At 51.0% G+C, this 14,751-nt stretch overlaps 1 protein-coding gene across 1 annotated transcript; it reads right to left on the bottom strand.

Moving 5' to 3' along the window:
- Positions 1 to 341: 341 nt before the first annotated feature.
- On the bottom strand, positions 342 to 7,649 carry NRN1 (neuritin 1). The gene is given in 4 exon segments (XM_072329205.1): positions 342 to 1,605; positions 1,607 to 1,733; positions 4,202 to 4,346; positions 7,457 to 7,649. Coding segments are annotated over 4 exon segments (549 nt in total). The 5' UTR covers positions 7,512 to 7,649; the 3' UTR covers positions 342 to 1,383.
- Between the last annotated feature and the right edge of the window lie 7,102 nt (positions 7,650 to 14,751).

The raw sequence follows: 14,751 nt of genomic DNA on the forward strand, positions 1-14,751 counted from the left end.
GTGCTCCGGTACGGCCCGACCCCCGCCGCCGCTTTCTCCTTATGGGGCCCGGAGCGCTCCGCGGGATGCGGAGCTGCGCAGAGTTCCCCACTGCGGGGCACGGGGGAAGATTTATAGAGAGTATTTAAGAAAGAAATGGGGGGAAAAAGAAAATTAAAGATAAAATAATGCAAATAAGGAATGCTCGGGGTGAGCCGTTCTGCTTAGCCCTGTCCTCGCGTGAACCAGTATTGCCGCTGTTCATCGAGAGATGGGCTCTGGTTCAGCCCTCCTTGCACCAAAGCCTTCCGGGGGTACCCCGGGCATGTTACATAAAAAGGACGACACCCCCGTTTCAAACAATAATTTTTATTTTATATTTCTGTCTATAGTTTGTAGCAAATCTTTTTTTTTCTTTTTTTTTTTTTTTTTTTTTTTAGTTATATATATATTTTTTTGCTGAATTGACTTTATAATAAACTTTTGAAATTATTATTACATTTGTTTTTCTTCTCTTTTATTTAAAACCGAGGCTCCATTTCTTTATTTACGTACTTATTGATTTCCAAAATCATTTTACTGTTGATTTTTACTTATTTTCTTTTCCTTTAGGTTCCCGTTTGAGCCCCCTCCCCCCCCCGTTAGTGACCCCTGCTGCCGGCTACTCAGGGGTTTGCTGGACGTGTGACACCTAAAACAAAGAGGGGGACGAAATTAAAGGCGGTGAATGTGGACCGATGTCTCCGTACGGCGACAACGGAAGGGAACCGCGCTCTGCCTTCAATGCTCCTTCACTCCTGGGGGCGCGGAGACGCATCTCCATCCTTTCCCCTTCCTTCTTTCCTTCCCTCCTTCCTTCCTTCCCTCCTTCCCTCTTTCCTTCCTATCTCCCTTCCTTCCTCCCTTCCTTCTCTTCCTTCTTTTCTCCTTCAACTCGCCGTTTCGCCTTGAGAAAACGCTCTCTTTTTAATTTATAATCACTATTTTCATTATTATTCCCTTTTTAATTGTTGCTGTTGTTTTTCTTATCTAGTATCGTTTTGTTTTTGTTGTTTTCTGCAGTGGAATGACCATAAAACAAGCGACCGTGGAGGACAGATGAAGCTGTGAGTTATTCACCAGATGCTGCGTGCGTGGACATCCCGTCGGCCCCACCGCTGGGTCGGGTGGCGGCCCGGAGCCGTTCCTGAGATTTCTGGTGCACGCCGGGGGCTCGAGCTCTTCGATCTCTCTAGATATTGTTTTCTCCTATTTTTGATCTGAAGCGATAGTAAAGCTGAGGTCCGGTTCGGGCTGCACGCCGCTGCCTGTTTGGTAACGTTTGGCAAATAAAACACGAAAAGAAAAAGGGGGGAAAGGGAAGGGAAAAGAAAGAAAAGAAAAGGGGAAAACGCTTCCACAGTCCTACACGGGTCTTCCGCCACCATCAGCCACCGCCACCGTCACCAACCACAGCCGAGCACAACGTCCCCAAAGCCGCGGACGGACGCTCCTCTCCGGGTGTAGCGTGGGCCCCGCTAGAAGGGCAAGCCCCCAGGTGGCCAGAGCGGCCCCCAGTGCTCCCAGCAGCACGGGCAGCGCCGGCGGCAGCAGGGACGGGGCTGCTCCGCTGCCGCCTCCGCACAGTTTCGAACAAGCTGCCCTGGAAATCGAGGTTTTTGGATTCCCGTCTCAGTTTCTCCCACAGGTCTGTCGCTCCTTCCTGGCAATCCGTGAGCGCTGTGAGGGTGCAGGCGTGGAAATCGTCCCAGTACCTGCAGGGGGGGGGTGGAGGAGCAGCTGCCGTCAGAACGGGAACGCAGCAACAACCCCCTCCCCCCCCCCCCCCCCCCCCCCAACCCCCCCCAAATCCTACAGTCAGGGGAAGCCGGGAGTCTCTTATCCCCAGCCCTACAAGCTCCGGGCTGTCCCATGCTTTGAGCTGTGTGGCCGAGAAAATGGCTTTTCGTGGTCCCCTGCCGCTGGAAATCGCTATGCTTGGAGCCCACGGGCTCGTCACGATGTATGGGGGACACGGCGTTAGAAACCTCCAGGAGGGCTCTGGCTGAGGGGGGCAGGAAAGGAGGTAGGAAGGATGAGGATGAGGTAGGAAGGAGCAACTCCTGCTGGGCGGGAGCTGCGCACCGGCTCGGGGAGAGGCGGTGGGGGACTCCCCCGAACTGCGCCAAGGGCCCGCGGGCGGGGAAGGGTTTCTCCTCACCCGGGGTAGTTCCCGGCCCTTCCCACGCTCTTTCCCTTCTCCTTTTACCCACCCTCCTCCCACATACTGCCCTCACCCTCCCACTTTCCTCCCCACATCCGGGGTGACAAACACCTTTTAGTTACTTTTCCCCTTTTTTCCCCCTTTTCTCAAGGCCTGCAAATTTGTATTCTTCCCTCCTTCCTTTTCCCTCCTTTTTCTTCCTTTTCATTCCTTCTTTCTTTTCCTTCCTTCCTTCCTTCCTTCCTTCCTTCCTTCCTTCCTGCCTGCCTGCCTGCCTGCCTGCCTGCCTGCCTTCCCGCCTTCCTGCCTTCCTGCCTGCCCTCCTCTCTTCCTCCTTCCTTCTTTCCATCCCTCCCTCCCCTCCCTCCTTCCCTCCTTCCAAGCAGTACCATGGCCTCTAATTTATGAGCACTCCACACCGGTTGTAGACTCCCAAATGTTTGCTACATTTGTAATAAATAATGAGCTACTGAGGAGCTGGAATCTGAGTGTGTGCCTCTCCTGCAGTATTTCTGCTGTCATTGCATCGCCAAGAGGAAAATTCAGTCTCTCCCCATCTCCTTTCATGCACATCCCAGGGCAAGGGCAGCGCGGAGGTGGTGGGGAAGGATCCTGCTCTGAGAAGCTCCTGTAGGTCAGGGTCACCTCTGGTCCAGCACCCTGGGGTCGAAGGCCATTGTGTTGCAACCTCACAGCCCCGAGTCTTTATCCTTCCTGCAGGACACGAGGTACACCATGACCCAGCATCCACAGCATGGTGCCAAATATAGAAGGTGCAGGAAAACTCATGCTTGGCTCCCAGACTACTGGGTATGAAAAGAGAGGAGTGCAGTGGTCTTCTCTTTTCTTCCTCCCTTCCTTTTTCCTCCTCCTCCTTTTTTCCTTTTCAATTTCCTTTTCCTCTTCCTTTCCTTTTCCCTCTCATTCCCTTTTCCTTTTCTTTTTACCTCTCCCTTTCCTTCCCTTCATTTTCCCATCACACTTTCCCATTTCCCATCTGATTTCTATTTCGTGTTATGACTTTCATGGGCCAACTACAGGGGAAAAAACAAATCTTTCAGACATATTTGTATCTAAGGACTTTATCTCATTTCTAAATATTTATCCCAGCAGGGTGAGTTTGTGCCAGAAATCAACAGCCAGAAGACAAGAGATGCCCTTTAGATACCCTATACCTGATAGACTTCAAATAACGAATATTCCATTTTGTGCCCAGCAAGAGGGATCCCTTCATTTTTGCCCCCTTCCCTTTCCTTCCCTCTGGGCCAGGAGTAGGGCTGGAGCTGCTGGTATGGGAAGGGAAGGGAAGGGAAGGGAAGGGAAGGGAAGGGAAGGGAAGGGAAGGGAAGGGAAGGGAAGGGAAGGGAAGGAAGGGAAGGGAAGGGAAGGGAAGGGAAGGGAAGGGAAGGAAGGGAAGGGAAGGGGAAGGGAAGGGGAAAGGGAAGGGAAGGGAAGGGGAAGGGAAGGGAAGGGAAGGGGAGAGGATCGGGAAGTGACGGGGGAAGAGAAGGGCTAAACGGTGGTGCTTTATATAGGGGCTGGGCTCTGTTTTTTCATTGCATTTCGTTTTGTGAGGAATCGCCTCCTCAACCAGTAAGCGTGTGACCCCGGGGGCGTCATAGCTACAAGGATGGCACCTGTCTGTGCAAAGCAGAAGGGGAAGAATAGAAGCAAGAGGAAAATAAATAAACAAATAAATAAACAAAATGAAATTAAATAATAATATTTAAAAAGAAAAAAAAAAAAAGCGCAACAACCAACAAATCCAATCCCTCCCCAAATAAATAAATAAATAAATAAAAGAAGAAAAAAAAAGGAAGGAAAAAAAGGAAGCTACCCACAACAGGGGAAAAATCGAAGCAAAATGTGTCAGCTCCCTCCAGAGTTTCTTTGCTGGTTCCCAGATTTTGCCCCCCCAAACACACCAGATCCTGTCCTTATTTCTGCCGCCTCCTCTCCCACTGCCCCCCCTTTATTCCCAGCCCCAGTCCCATTCCGAAGGAGAGAGGAATGACCTACGCGCAGATCGTTTGCAGGTTTCTCTTGTCGTCCAGGTCCTGCGGGTAGTTGGCCATGTTATCGCCCAGCCGCAGCAAACAGTCCGAGAAGCCCCGAAAGACCGCATCGCACCGCCCCGCCGCTCTCACCGCCTGCACCAGGTGGGCTGCGGGGCAGGGGCACAGGTCAGCGCCGCGACCATGGATTAAGAATTAGTTCCTTTTTTCCCAATTTCTTTCATTTTTTAGGGGGGGGGAAGAAAGGCGGGGGGAGGGGGGGGGGAGGGAAGTGAAGAGGGGAGGGGATGCGGGGCCGCGCTCGTCCCTTTGTTGGCAGCACAGCGCTGGACGGGCGCGGGGTCGCGCTGCCGGGGGTGGCCGGGGAGGTGTGGGGTGGGGGGGATGGTTGTGAGACGTGGAATGAAATAGCAAAAATGAAATGAAATGATGCTTGATAAAACCAAACGATACGTAATGCAGCAAGATGCGATAATAATAATAATAATAGAATAACAAGTAAAATAAAATAAGTCAACCCAAAGCAAAACAATGAGACAGCACCAACAGTGAGCCGCAGCGCACGAGAAGAGCCGTCCCCACGGCCCCTCGCACAGATGGAAGCAAAGAACCACCAACCCAGCAGCAATAACCGCAGGTGAAGAGGTGGGTGATGGGATGCTGGGTCCCCATGAAGGAGCGCGTGTGCCCGAATGGAGAGACGCGAGGGCAGGCAGCTGGGGGCACACCTCGGTGGGGGCTGCGTGTTCCTGCCCGCGATAGTATGGAAGCATGGCAGTGTCCCCCACCCGGGCAGGTAAAAAAAGAGCCGAGAGGACAGCGCGGTGCCCATCAACTCGTGCCCATCCCACCTCTGAACAGTAGGGCGAAAGGAGGAGAAGGGCACCCGAGGGGCTGCGCTGGAAATGAGGGCTCGGATGCTCTCGATGTTGAGTGGTCAGGTGAGGGATGAACGGGCCTTCCCCCGGCCCAGGGGCGGCCTGCGCATAGCGTGAACCTCCCCAGAGCCACCCCCCACACCCACCACCACAATAATTAAGATCGTAATAATATTAAAAAAAACAAAAACAAAAGCTTGAACAGCAGATGCGTTCTCTCGACTATCCTTACGGGTCCCTCCCAGCGTGAGATATTCAATGATTCTCCCGAAAGAGGTCGCCCCGCAGTGCCCCCGGCCCTACACCGTCACCTCCCCCCCCCCCCCCCTTGTAGCGCAGCGGCTGTTGCCTCCTCCCGGGGCCGCTCCGTCCCGGGCACCTTTCACCGGGCTCCCCTCCCCCCGGCCCTCCCTCCGTCACCTTTCTCAGCGTCGGGATTTCGGGCCGCTACACAAACCCGCAGAGAAAGGAAGGATTTTATTTCGCGAATGAAATCCCCTCTCGGTTGAGTCAAACGAGGGCAAATGAGATAAAATCCACCTCCACGCGAGCAAACGAAAATCGCGAGGGAAACGAAAGATAGCGTCCAAATATCGCCTTCCCTTTTGCTTACTCTGCACTACATAAAATGGCCTTCGGGAGAGCTCAGCATCGTCACAATGGTACTAGCGGAGGGCTTTGCAGCGCCTCTTCCAGAGGTCAACATTTCAGCGCAGTGTTTTGTTTTGCTTTGATGTGATTTTTCCTTCTATCGATGAGGAAATGCTCAACGCAATTAGCCTCGTTTCTCGTTTCCTCCCCTCCCCCCTCCCTCCTTTCTTTCCTGCTTTATTTTATATATATATATATATATATTGTATTAGTAGTAGTATCATTTTTGCCGGTGCCCACAGAACGCCGCAGACTCTGTGTGACCGAAATAGCACCGCGGAGCATTTCCCATTGGAGCAAAATTCCTTTGCAGGAAAATGTTTCCAAGGGTCCTTCGCACCGCCCGTCCGGGCAGTAAGGGACGGTGACACCGCATCCGTCCTCCCACTGCAGCCCGGCTTTGCACCGCGCTCGGGACATACATATTCAACACATACGCCATGTATATCCCTTAAAATTTGCCCGTGCAAGACCAGAGTGGTCCTTCCCATGGATGCTGCCACTCGACAAGCACTTCCAGCAAAGAAATGCTGAATTAAGCCAGCCCGAGAGCCAACCAACACAAAAGCAGCAGCGACAGACAGCGAAATACTAAAGAACGAGCTCACAAAACCACACACGGATGCGGAGGGAAACCGGCCCTATTTTAAGTCACTCAACATATATAGATTTTTTCCCCCCCGTTTTTAGACCCATTCGTCTTCTACGGCGGCTCTCCGAGCACAAAACTCAGTGTTGGGGCACTGGGACCCCGCGACACTGCCCGAGCTCCGCATTCAAGTCGGTTTTGTTTCGTTTCATCTTTTTTTTTTGATTTTATCTGCTTTTATCTTATTTGATTTTAGCTGATTTTATCTGCTTTTCTTTTTTCGCTTCACTGTTCCGTTTCACTTCGCTACTTCATTCCACTTGTCTCTCGGTTCTCTTTGCTCCGAGGCTGCCCCGTGAAAGGCGACACCTGCGAGTCCCTCAGCGGGAGCCCTGCGGCTGTCTGTCCCCCTCCTTCTCTAACAACAAGAACAAAAACCCTACCCCTGCCCCCCAAAAAAAACCTACCCCCCAAAAGCCCACGATCCGATAAATAAGTAAATAAATAGATAAAGAAAGAAAAGAAAGAAAAATCACCAAACTTTCATCCCGATCTCCCGCAAGCCATTTTTTACCCCTTTTCTATTTCCCCTTCTCTCGGGGGAGGGGATTTCTCAGCGCTTGGAGTCCCCAAATTGTCGACTGGAAAGGGATGCGGAGTGTGTGTGGGGGGGAGGGGGATCCAAAAAGTGAACGCGGTCGTTTGTGGGGACAGAGGGAGAAAGGGAAAAAATAATAATAAAGCAAACGTGGAACGAACGAGCACAGATTAAGGAAAACGACCGAGCGAAGTGAGTTCTTCCTGCGGACACCTGGCGCATAGGATCGAGGAATCGCAAAAACGCCGTCCGAAGGGATGGGAATGGGATGGGATACGTACGGGATGGGAATAGCAATGGGATGGGATGAGGTAGGATTGGGAATGAGATAGGACGGGGATGGAATGGAAATGAGATGGGATGGGAACGGGAATGGGAAATGAGAATGAGAAGGAGAATGGGAATGGGAATAGGAAAGGAATGGGATGGGATGAGGATGGGATGGGGCAGGCAGGGTCCGCTCCGCAGCTCTCCGCAGGGCAGCCCCCGCCGCACACATCGCCCGGGGCTCGGGGCACAGCGGGGATTTGTCGGTCCACTTACCTATCTGTACAGCGAGGATCAGAGAAATGTATCTGCCGTTCAACTTAAGTCCCATCCTACATTTAGTAAAACCATTTGCGACTGCAGATCTTTAAATAGTTACTTTGGAGAACGTGGGGGAAAGCTGAAAAATAGGCATTGCCAACAAGTTCCGAGCAGCGGAGGACTTTGCACACAAGGGGGGAGACGGAGGTGAGGGAGAGAAAGAGGGAGAAACAGGGAGCGGACGAGGAGGAATAGCTGGGAATGGTTCGCTCCATTAGGAGGGGGCGGAGGAAGTACAGCCTCACGCCCACGGCCGGCCCTGACGTGGGGGGATGACACTGACGGATTTTTTTTTTATATTTTTCCCCTCCTCCCTTTTAATATATATATATATATTTTCGTGTGCCCCTTGCAAGAGAAACGCCATTTATAGGCATCGCGGGCTGAACGCACCCGGCTCCCCGTGTCCCCCCGCCCAGTTCATCGCCGAGGAAGCTCCGCGCCGCCGGGACCCCCCCGCCCTGTGCTCCCCTCGGCCCCCCGGGGGTCCCGTGGGGCGGCGACTAAGGAAGGGGGAGCAGCCGGGACCGTCCCCACGGGGCGGGAGGGACGCGGGGGCGGGAGGGGGGGAGACACGCATAGAGGGACACGCAGACACAGGGACGCGCAGACGGAGGAGCCGCCTCCCAGGGTGGGGATAGCACGGCAGAACACCCCCGCCCACACACGCACCCGCCTCCGAGCCGCCCCGTCGGGGCTGGACGGCCCGGCCCCCGCGCTGCGGAAAGAGGGGGGAAGGAGAAGAAAAAGGGGGGCGCGGGGTCCCCTCCCCCTGCCCTCCCTTCCCCCACCATGACGTCATCCCCAAGGCTGGGAGGAAAGGGGAGGGGGGTGGCCGGTCTCTCCCGGCCCTGCTGTTCCAGCCCCGCTGTGGGACCGCAGAGGACGAGGTGGGGAACCCGCAGCAGCCACCCGCTCCTTTTTCTAGGGGGGAAATTCCTCCCCCTCTCCGCGATGGCGCTGGTACTGGGAGACTGAATTCGGGAACCCTGCCTCTATGCCTCAATGTGCCCCTAACCATCTGTCGGGGGCAGAAAGGGTTCGCGTGTGGGGTGGCCCTGGGGGTGAGGTAAGCAGGGTGAGGTAACCAGCCCGATCCCATTCTGCACTCTCGGCTCCTCCGTCACTAAGCTACTCCTGTCCAGTTCTGCCCTGACCTTCTCAAACCTCCTGCACAGCTTCAGGAGGGGAAGCGGCCGCTTGGAGGGATCACCTCCCTGTCCCTGCTCCCAGGGGAGGCGGGCAGTCTGGATGAGAGCTGCCCTTGTCCCTAGCTCTTTGCTGTGTGGTAGTGGGTGCTTGTATAACACGGCAGAGGCTGAAGTGGGTATCAAGAGGTGGAGCTTTTTCCCTGGAGAGATTGGTCCGATAACATCAAAGATCTTTGACTTCCCACACTCAGTGCTTTATCAGCATCAAAGAGCAAAGTGGGAAAGCTGAGCTGGTTGAGGGGCACCAAACAGGTGCTGAACCTCCCAGCTCCTGGTAGCTTGGCCACTAATGGCTGTGTTTGCTGTTGGAAGGACAAGGGCAATACAAGGAGTGTGGGTTACAGCAAGAGGAAATTCTTGCTTCACTCCTCTGCCCTGATGATAACTATGTTCATTTCCATATTCATATCTGCTATGTCTTCTTCTGCTCCTTTTTCTGAGGGCAGAAAAGCAATAGATTCAGGTTGCAGGTTGAACTGACTCCAAGGAGCTTGCACTGAACCCGGCTTGGACATTACACTACCTAGGTAGTGAACTTCTTAGGCCAGTTTACAGTCACAGAATTATAGAACCATAGAATTATAAGGTTAGAAAATACCTCCAAGATCCAACCACTAAGTCCAACTGCCAGCTCATCCCTACCATGTCCACTAACCACGTCCCTCAGTGACACATCTACACAGTTCCTGAACACCTCCAGTGACAGTGACTCCACCAGCTCCCTGGGAAGCCCGTTCCAGTGTCTCACCACTTCTTTCTGAGAAGACATGCTTCCTAATGGGCAATCTGAACCTCCTCTGGCACAGCTTAAGGCTATTACCTCTCATCCTATTGTCAGTCACCTGGGAGAAGGGGCTGACCCCCCACCTCCTTTCAGGGAGTTGTGGAAAGTGATAAAGACTGGCCTCCCTGGGCCTCTCCCCATAATATCTGTGCTCTAGACCCTTCACCAGCCTCTTTGCCCTTCTCTGGACACAATGCTCAGCCAGGAAGAGGTTACTACGGCTCACATTGCCTTTGTTATTATATCAATCACTGCCAACAGGACTGGAGCCCCCGGCAATCTAGACAATGTGCTGTGGGCTTGCTCTAGTTCTTCACACCAGCTCCACTCAGATAGAACCACCTGCCCCAGGGGGACCCTGTGTGCCATGGATGTGCTTTTCATGTGGTTTGCCATGGCTGAGCCTCCATGGAGGCAGCTGGCTTGACGCTGCACAGGATGAGCAAGAGGTCTGCCTTCCCACATGAAGCCAGCTGCATTTCTTTTCCCTTCATCCCCTTTTCTATGCAAAACATCCCTTCAAACAGAGCTCGAGCCATGGACTCTTTAGTGTGTGGTTGCAGGCTAGTAATACAGATAAAAGCTGAATCTCTGATGCCGCCAGTCTGCACACTGCTTTATTCTGAGCACCGTCTCTGGCTGGGGGAGGGCTCGGTGCTCATAGTGAGATTTGAAAGTCCCTCCTCTGGGTGTGCCATATCCTGCAGCAGCATTGCCTCTGCTGGGAGGTGATGATTTCCTTTGCTCTCCCCCTAGATCAACCCATTGGGAGCTGGTCTAGGTGGAGGAGATGAACTGAGTGTAATCTCTCAGCTTTCAGATGGACAGAGGGACAGTGGTGTGGTCCTTGCTGTTCCTCACCTACTGAGTTTCCTAGAGAAATTGTCCAGCCAGAAAATGCAGGCAAATCCCAAACCTATCTGATAGATGGATAAGCTGTACACAGTGTGATCCTCCAAGACTTTCTGTAAGAGGGAAAATAATGAGAACACACTAAAAATGTGACAGGTGGGATTAAAGGAATATCTTCTGGCAATGGCCAGCCTTCTGGAGCTCTTCTGGGAGGGTCTGTTTGTTAGGGACCTTGTTTGTTACTGTCTGGATTGGTCTGGCATTCACTAAATGGGATGGACACGTTGTACAATGGAGACCAGAATTTGCCCCACATCTGCTCAGAAATTAGCATTAAAATACTGCTCACAGTTCACCATAGAAATGTGGCTTGATGTCTGTGACAATATATTTCTGAAAGTATAAACTGTGGCTGTGGTCCAAAATATAAAACTGGGGAATAAAAAAAGCATAGAGTTGAGTGGGCGTGAAAGGAGTGCAATAGCTGGGTACCAACTCTTTAAAAATGCTACTGAAGGTATTTGTAAACTATCTGGAACAGAAAGGGGTGATTTGATGTAAGCTTAAAAAGTGGCTGGAATTAAGCTCTCTTCCATCTCTGCTCTTGGGATGTTCAGAGGGAAGAACCAGCCTGCAGCCTCTGCTGGGCCTTCAGAAGAGCTCAGCCTCCCTGTTTGCTTTGCAGTACATTTCCCTTCTGAAGAACAGTCTTAAAAACACGAGATGTCACTTGACCATGATCAGTTTGTGGCAGCCAATCTGGAAGGGAAAACACTATCTGCTCCAGAAATAGCAGTGTCTGCATATAAGCGTGCTCGTCAGAGGTGTGTTTTTAGGAGGGCACCCGAAATTCTGCATCTTGCAGGCACGACCCCTGTGTGTTGGGCTGTGGTACGGCACTGCTGGCGGCCCGGCAGGCTGTGGAGGGCTGCGTGAGCCTGCATGCTCCATCCAGATGGAGTGCACACCCACTACAATTATGTTGGGGACACGTGATTTGCTTGAGGTGCCTGTGGATGTTTCAAAGAGTAGGATGGCTCTGATAAAGCAGTTTCAAAAGGAAGGAGCATCAATCCGTCGCATCTTTATAGCTAACGTTTTCCTTCAAGAAGCAAAAATCTTCCTGACGAGGACAGACAGTGCACTTCTTATCATAGGCTGGAGGGAAGCAGGTAGGCCTGGAAAATGGCTGCAAACAGGCTGATATCCTGAGATTTCATGGAGCTGTGGTGAAATCCAGACTGCAAAAGGAACTGGCAGGTTTGTGATGAGATGTGATGAGCCAGAACTGCTGATTGCTCTCTGACATCTGGATACAAGTCACCAGAGAATAACCTTGATGCACTCCTAAGGCATTAAGATAATTCCTGATCATTTGGATGTGTCAGTAACCCAGCTCTGGGTCTTGGTTCATAGCCAAGTTCTGAGCCTGGAATGGCAACTCCTATACCACAACCTGCACGCTGCTTATGCAGGGCCTTTATCCTTAGTGTGCATGAATAGCAAGTCCCAAAGGATGCTGGCATATGGAGGTCAGCACTGCAGATTCCATAGGCCGCATCACGGTGGGATGTTCCTCAGTGGGGCGATATTCTGATCCACGTGTTCCTTGTATTGATTTATGGAGTATCTACTGCCACAGTAGCTATTAACCTTCAGTTACAGGAGGACTTTGATAGATGAAAGATCATTCTGTCTTTTCTTTATAACAGTCAATATGGCTCTTTCTAGAAAAACAAACAAAGAACAGAAATACATATTTAGGGAGCAAGTCAGATCAGATTTCCAGCTAATGCGGGAAGATACTTCTACATTTCCAACGTCTCCTCTTCTGTTTCTAATCATCAAAACTGAAGTTTCAGAGGAACTGAGGGGATGGATGAGGTAGGGGGAAAATGATGTATTAATTAATTATGGCCTGATGAGAACACTGGCAGGACAGATGTTCTGCTAGTCATACACATGGCAAGAGCTCCAAGTGAGATCTCAGTTTTCTAGGAACAATGAAATCCGGTCGGGAGGAAGTATACAAAAGTGAAATGGACTCTGGAACAAGGAGAAGCAAGATGAGTCTGTAGCTGCATCCAGTCTGATCTGCAGAGATACTGTTCATATGCAACTGCCTCATCACTCTCCTTCTCCACTGTTATCTTTGGGAACATAGAGTGAGAGCGGGGCTGGTCTCTTCTCACTGGTGACAGGTGACAGAATGAGGGGAAATGGCTTCAAGTTGCACCATGGTAAGTTTAGGTTGGATATCAGGAAAAACTTCTTTACAGAAAGGGTTGTTAAGCACTGGAATGGGCTCCCCATGGAGGTGGTTGAGTCACCATAACTGGATGTGTTTAAAAACCATTTGGATGTGGTGCTCAGGGCCATTATTTAGCAGAGGGTTGGTTAGAGTTAGGGTAGGATGGTTAAGTTGTGGATGGACTTGATCTTGAAGGTCTTTTCCAACCTGAGCAGTTCTATGACTCTGTGATTCTATGACACTGGAAACTGGGGAATGTTGGAGCTAAGTCCCATGAATCTCAGTGGGATTCTGGGAACTTGATTCACACAGGCACAAGGTTATTGTAAACTGTCCTACTTCAGAGCCTGCTTTTGGGCTGCCTTTGTCTTGCATGTACCACAGCTGGCCCAATTAACCCAAATACCATTGTCACACGTTGATGCAATGCAGGTAACTGCAGCTGGAAGGGTCAAGTGCAGTTCTACCACTGTTCTTGGATGCAGGAACAGCTTGACGGCATGAGCCAGCACTGCAATAAAGAGTCTGGAAACTGATATGGACAGCTGTGGACTGAGGTTTTTCATGCATCACTTACCCATTTCCATTAGCTAACATACATCTAGCATCTAAAACCATGCGTGTGAGAGCCAAGGTAACATTAGGGAGCCTTGTAACATTAAGGAGCCAGTCCTTTCTGATGTTGTTGTTTGCCTGTGGCACCCCTCATCATCCCTCCCTTTCGCTTTGTAATGAGCTGTTTGCTCCACAATGCTCCTGTAATTGGAGACTGAGCCCCAAGAAGGGCCTGCGACAAGCTGGGGAGCAGGAGGCAGCCATGAGGCAGGCTGCTGCAGTTTGTCCGTCCTGTCACTAGAGTGAGACATGCTCACAAGCATCCTGGCCACCTCTCTCGGAGGTGCTGAGAAGGCTGGGTGCTGTGCTGGGAAAGCATCCTGCACCCCGATGCTGCTCGGCATCCACAACAAGCACAGTGTGGGCGTCAGAAAACCTGCGCGTTGCTCCAAGCTACTGCAAACTCATTTTATCTATCCAGTTATTTATTTGTTTCCCTCGATTGCTGTAGAATAGCTAAGCTGTATGAACTCCTGGTAGCTGCGGCTGCTGAGTCCCAATTCCAGGGCACACAAGTGTCTGATCTGCAGTTTGGTGGAATCTGTCAGCATCTTTCTGCTGACTTCCAAAAGACTTTGAGTCAGGCTAGCACACTGCTTAGCCCAAGACAGACCAAGCAGCAAAATATGTATTGCAGATATTTCTCAGTGAGGCAGCAAGGAGTGCGAACTTTCCACTGAAGGGTAAAAAGACAGCAGTAGTGTGACATCTAAATAAAATGACTCACAGCTGCCCGCTCTTCCCCTCTGTGACATGACCACCTGAAGACCCATGATTTATGACAGAGTGTTTGCAGGGTCCCATAAGGAGGTTTTTTTCCCCTTTTCTTTCTTTTTTTTTCCCAGAGCAAGGCATAATACCCTGCCAGAGAATGGCTTGTGTGGGTCCAGACGGAGAAAGCAAGCTGCTAAAAGGTAGTGATTGCAGCACTGATCTCTTGCAGGCTCTGCAGTGTGAGGAGGTGGTTCTGAATCACAATGAACTTAATTGAACAAGAAATGGCATTGATTTTTCCTTTACAGACCTCCCCATTGCTCACAGAAGCAGTGCACTGAACCCTCTGCCCATGCCAAGCAGTGGAACTGCACAGCACAGAAGAACGGGCATGTTTATTTTTGTCCTATAATTAGCATGTATTTATTTCAAAATAGGGTGAAAAAAAAGCGAAGCTCTCCAGGCTTTGAATTGCCATCAGGGAAAAGCATTGCTGTGCAGTATGAGTTTCAGGAGCACAAGGAATCAGGTTATGTGAGAAACCGTACCTTACTTAATACTCCCTTGGCCAGGAAATAACATTGCTCTAGAGTTTATCTGATTGTGAAGAGAACCAGGATGGCACAGTTGCCAAGCTGCTGAAGGGCTCCTAAAAGGCCATTTTATTTTTTTATTTTATATATATATATATATATATATATATATATTTAACTTAGACAGACAAAGTTGCATAAGCTGCCTCTGGTTTGCAGGCAAACAAGGCAGGAAAGCATTCTGTGCTCCCATTACTGCATTGATGCTATTTTTCTTGCTTTGTTAGGCA

This window comes from Excalfactoria chinensis, chromosome 2, assembly GCF_039878825.1.
Source record: "Excalfactoria chinensis isolate bCotChi1 chromosome 2, bCotChi1.hap2, whole genome shotgun sequence".
Classification (NCBI taxonomy): domain Eukaryota; kingdom Metazoa; phylum Chordata; class Aves; order Galliformes; family Phasianidae; genus Excalfactoria; species Excalfactoria chinensis.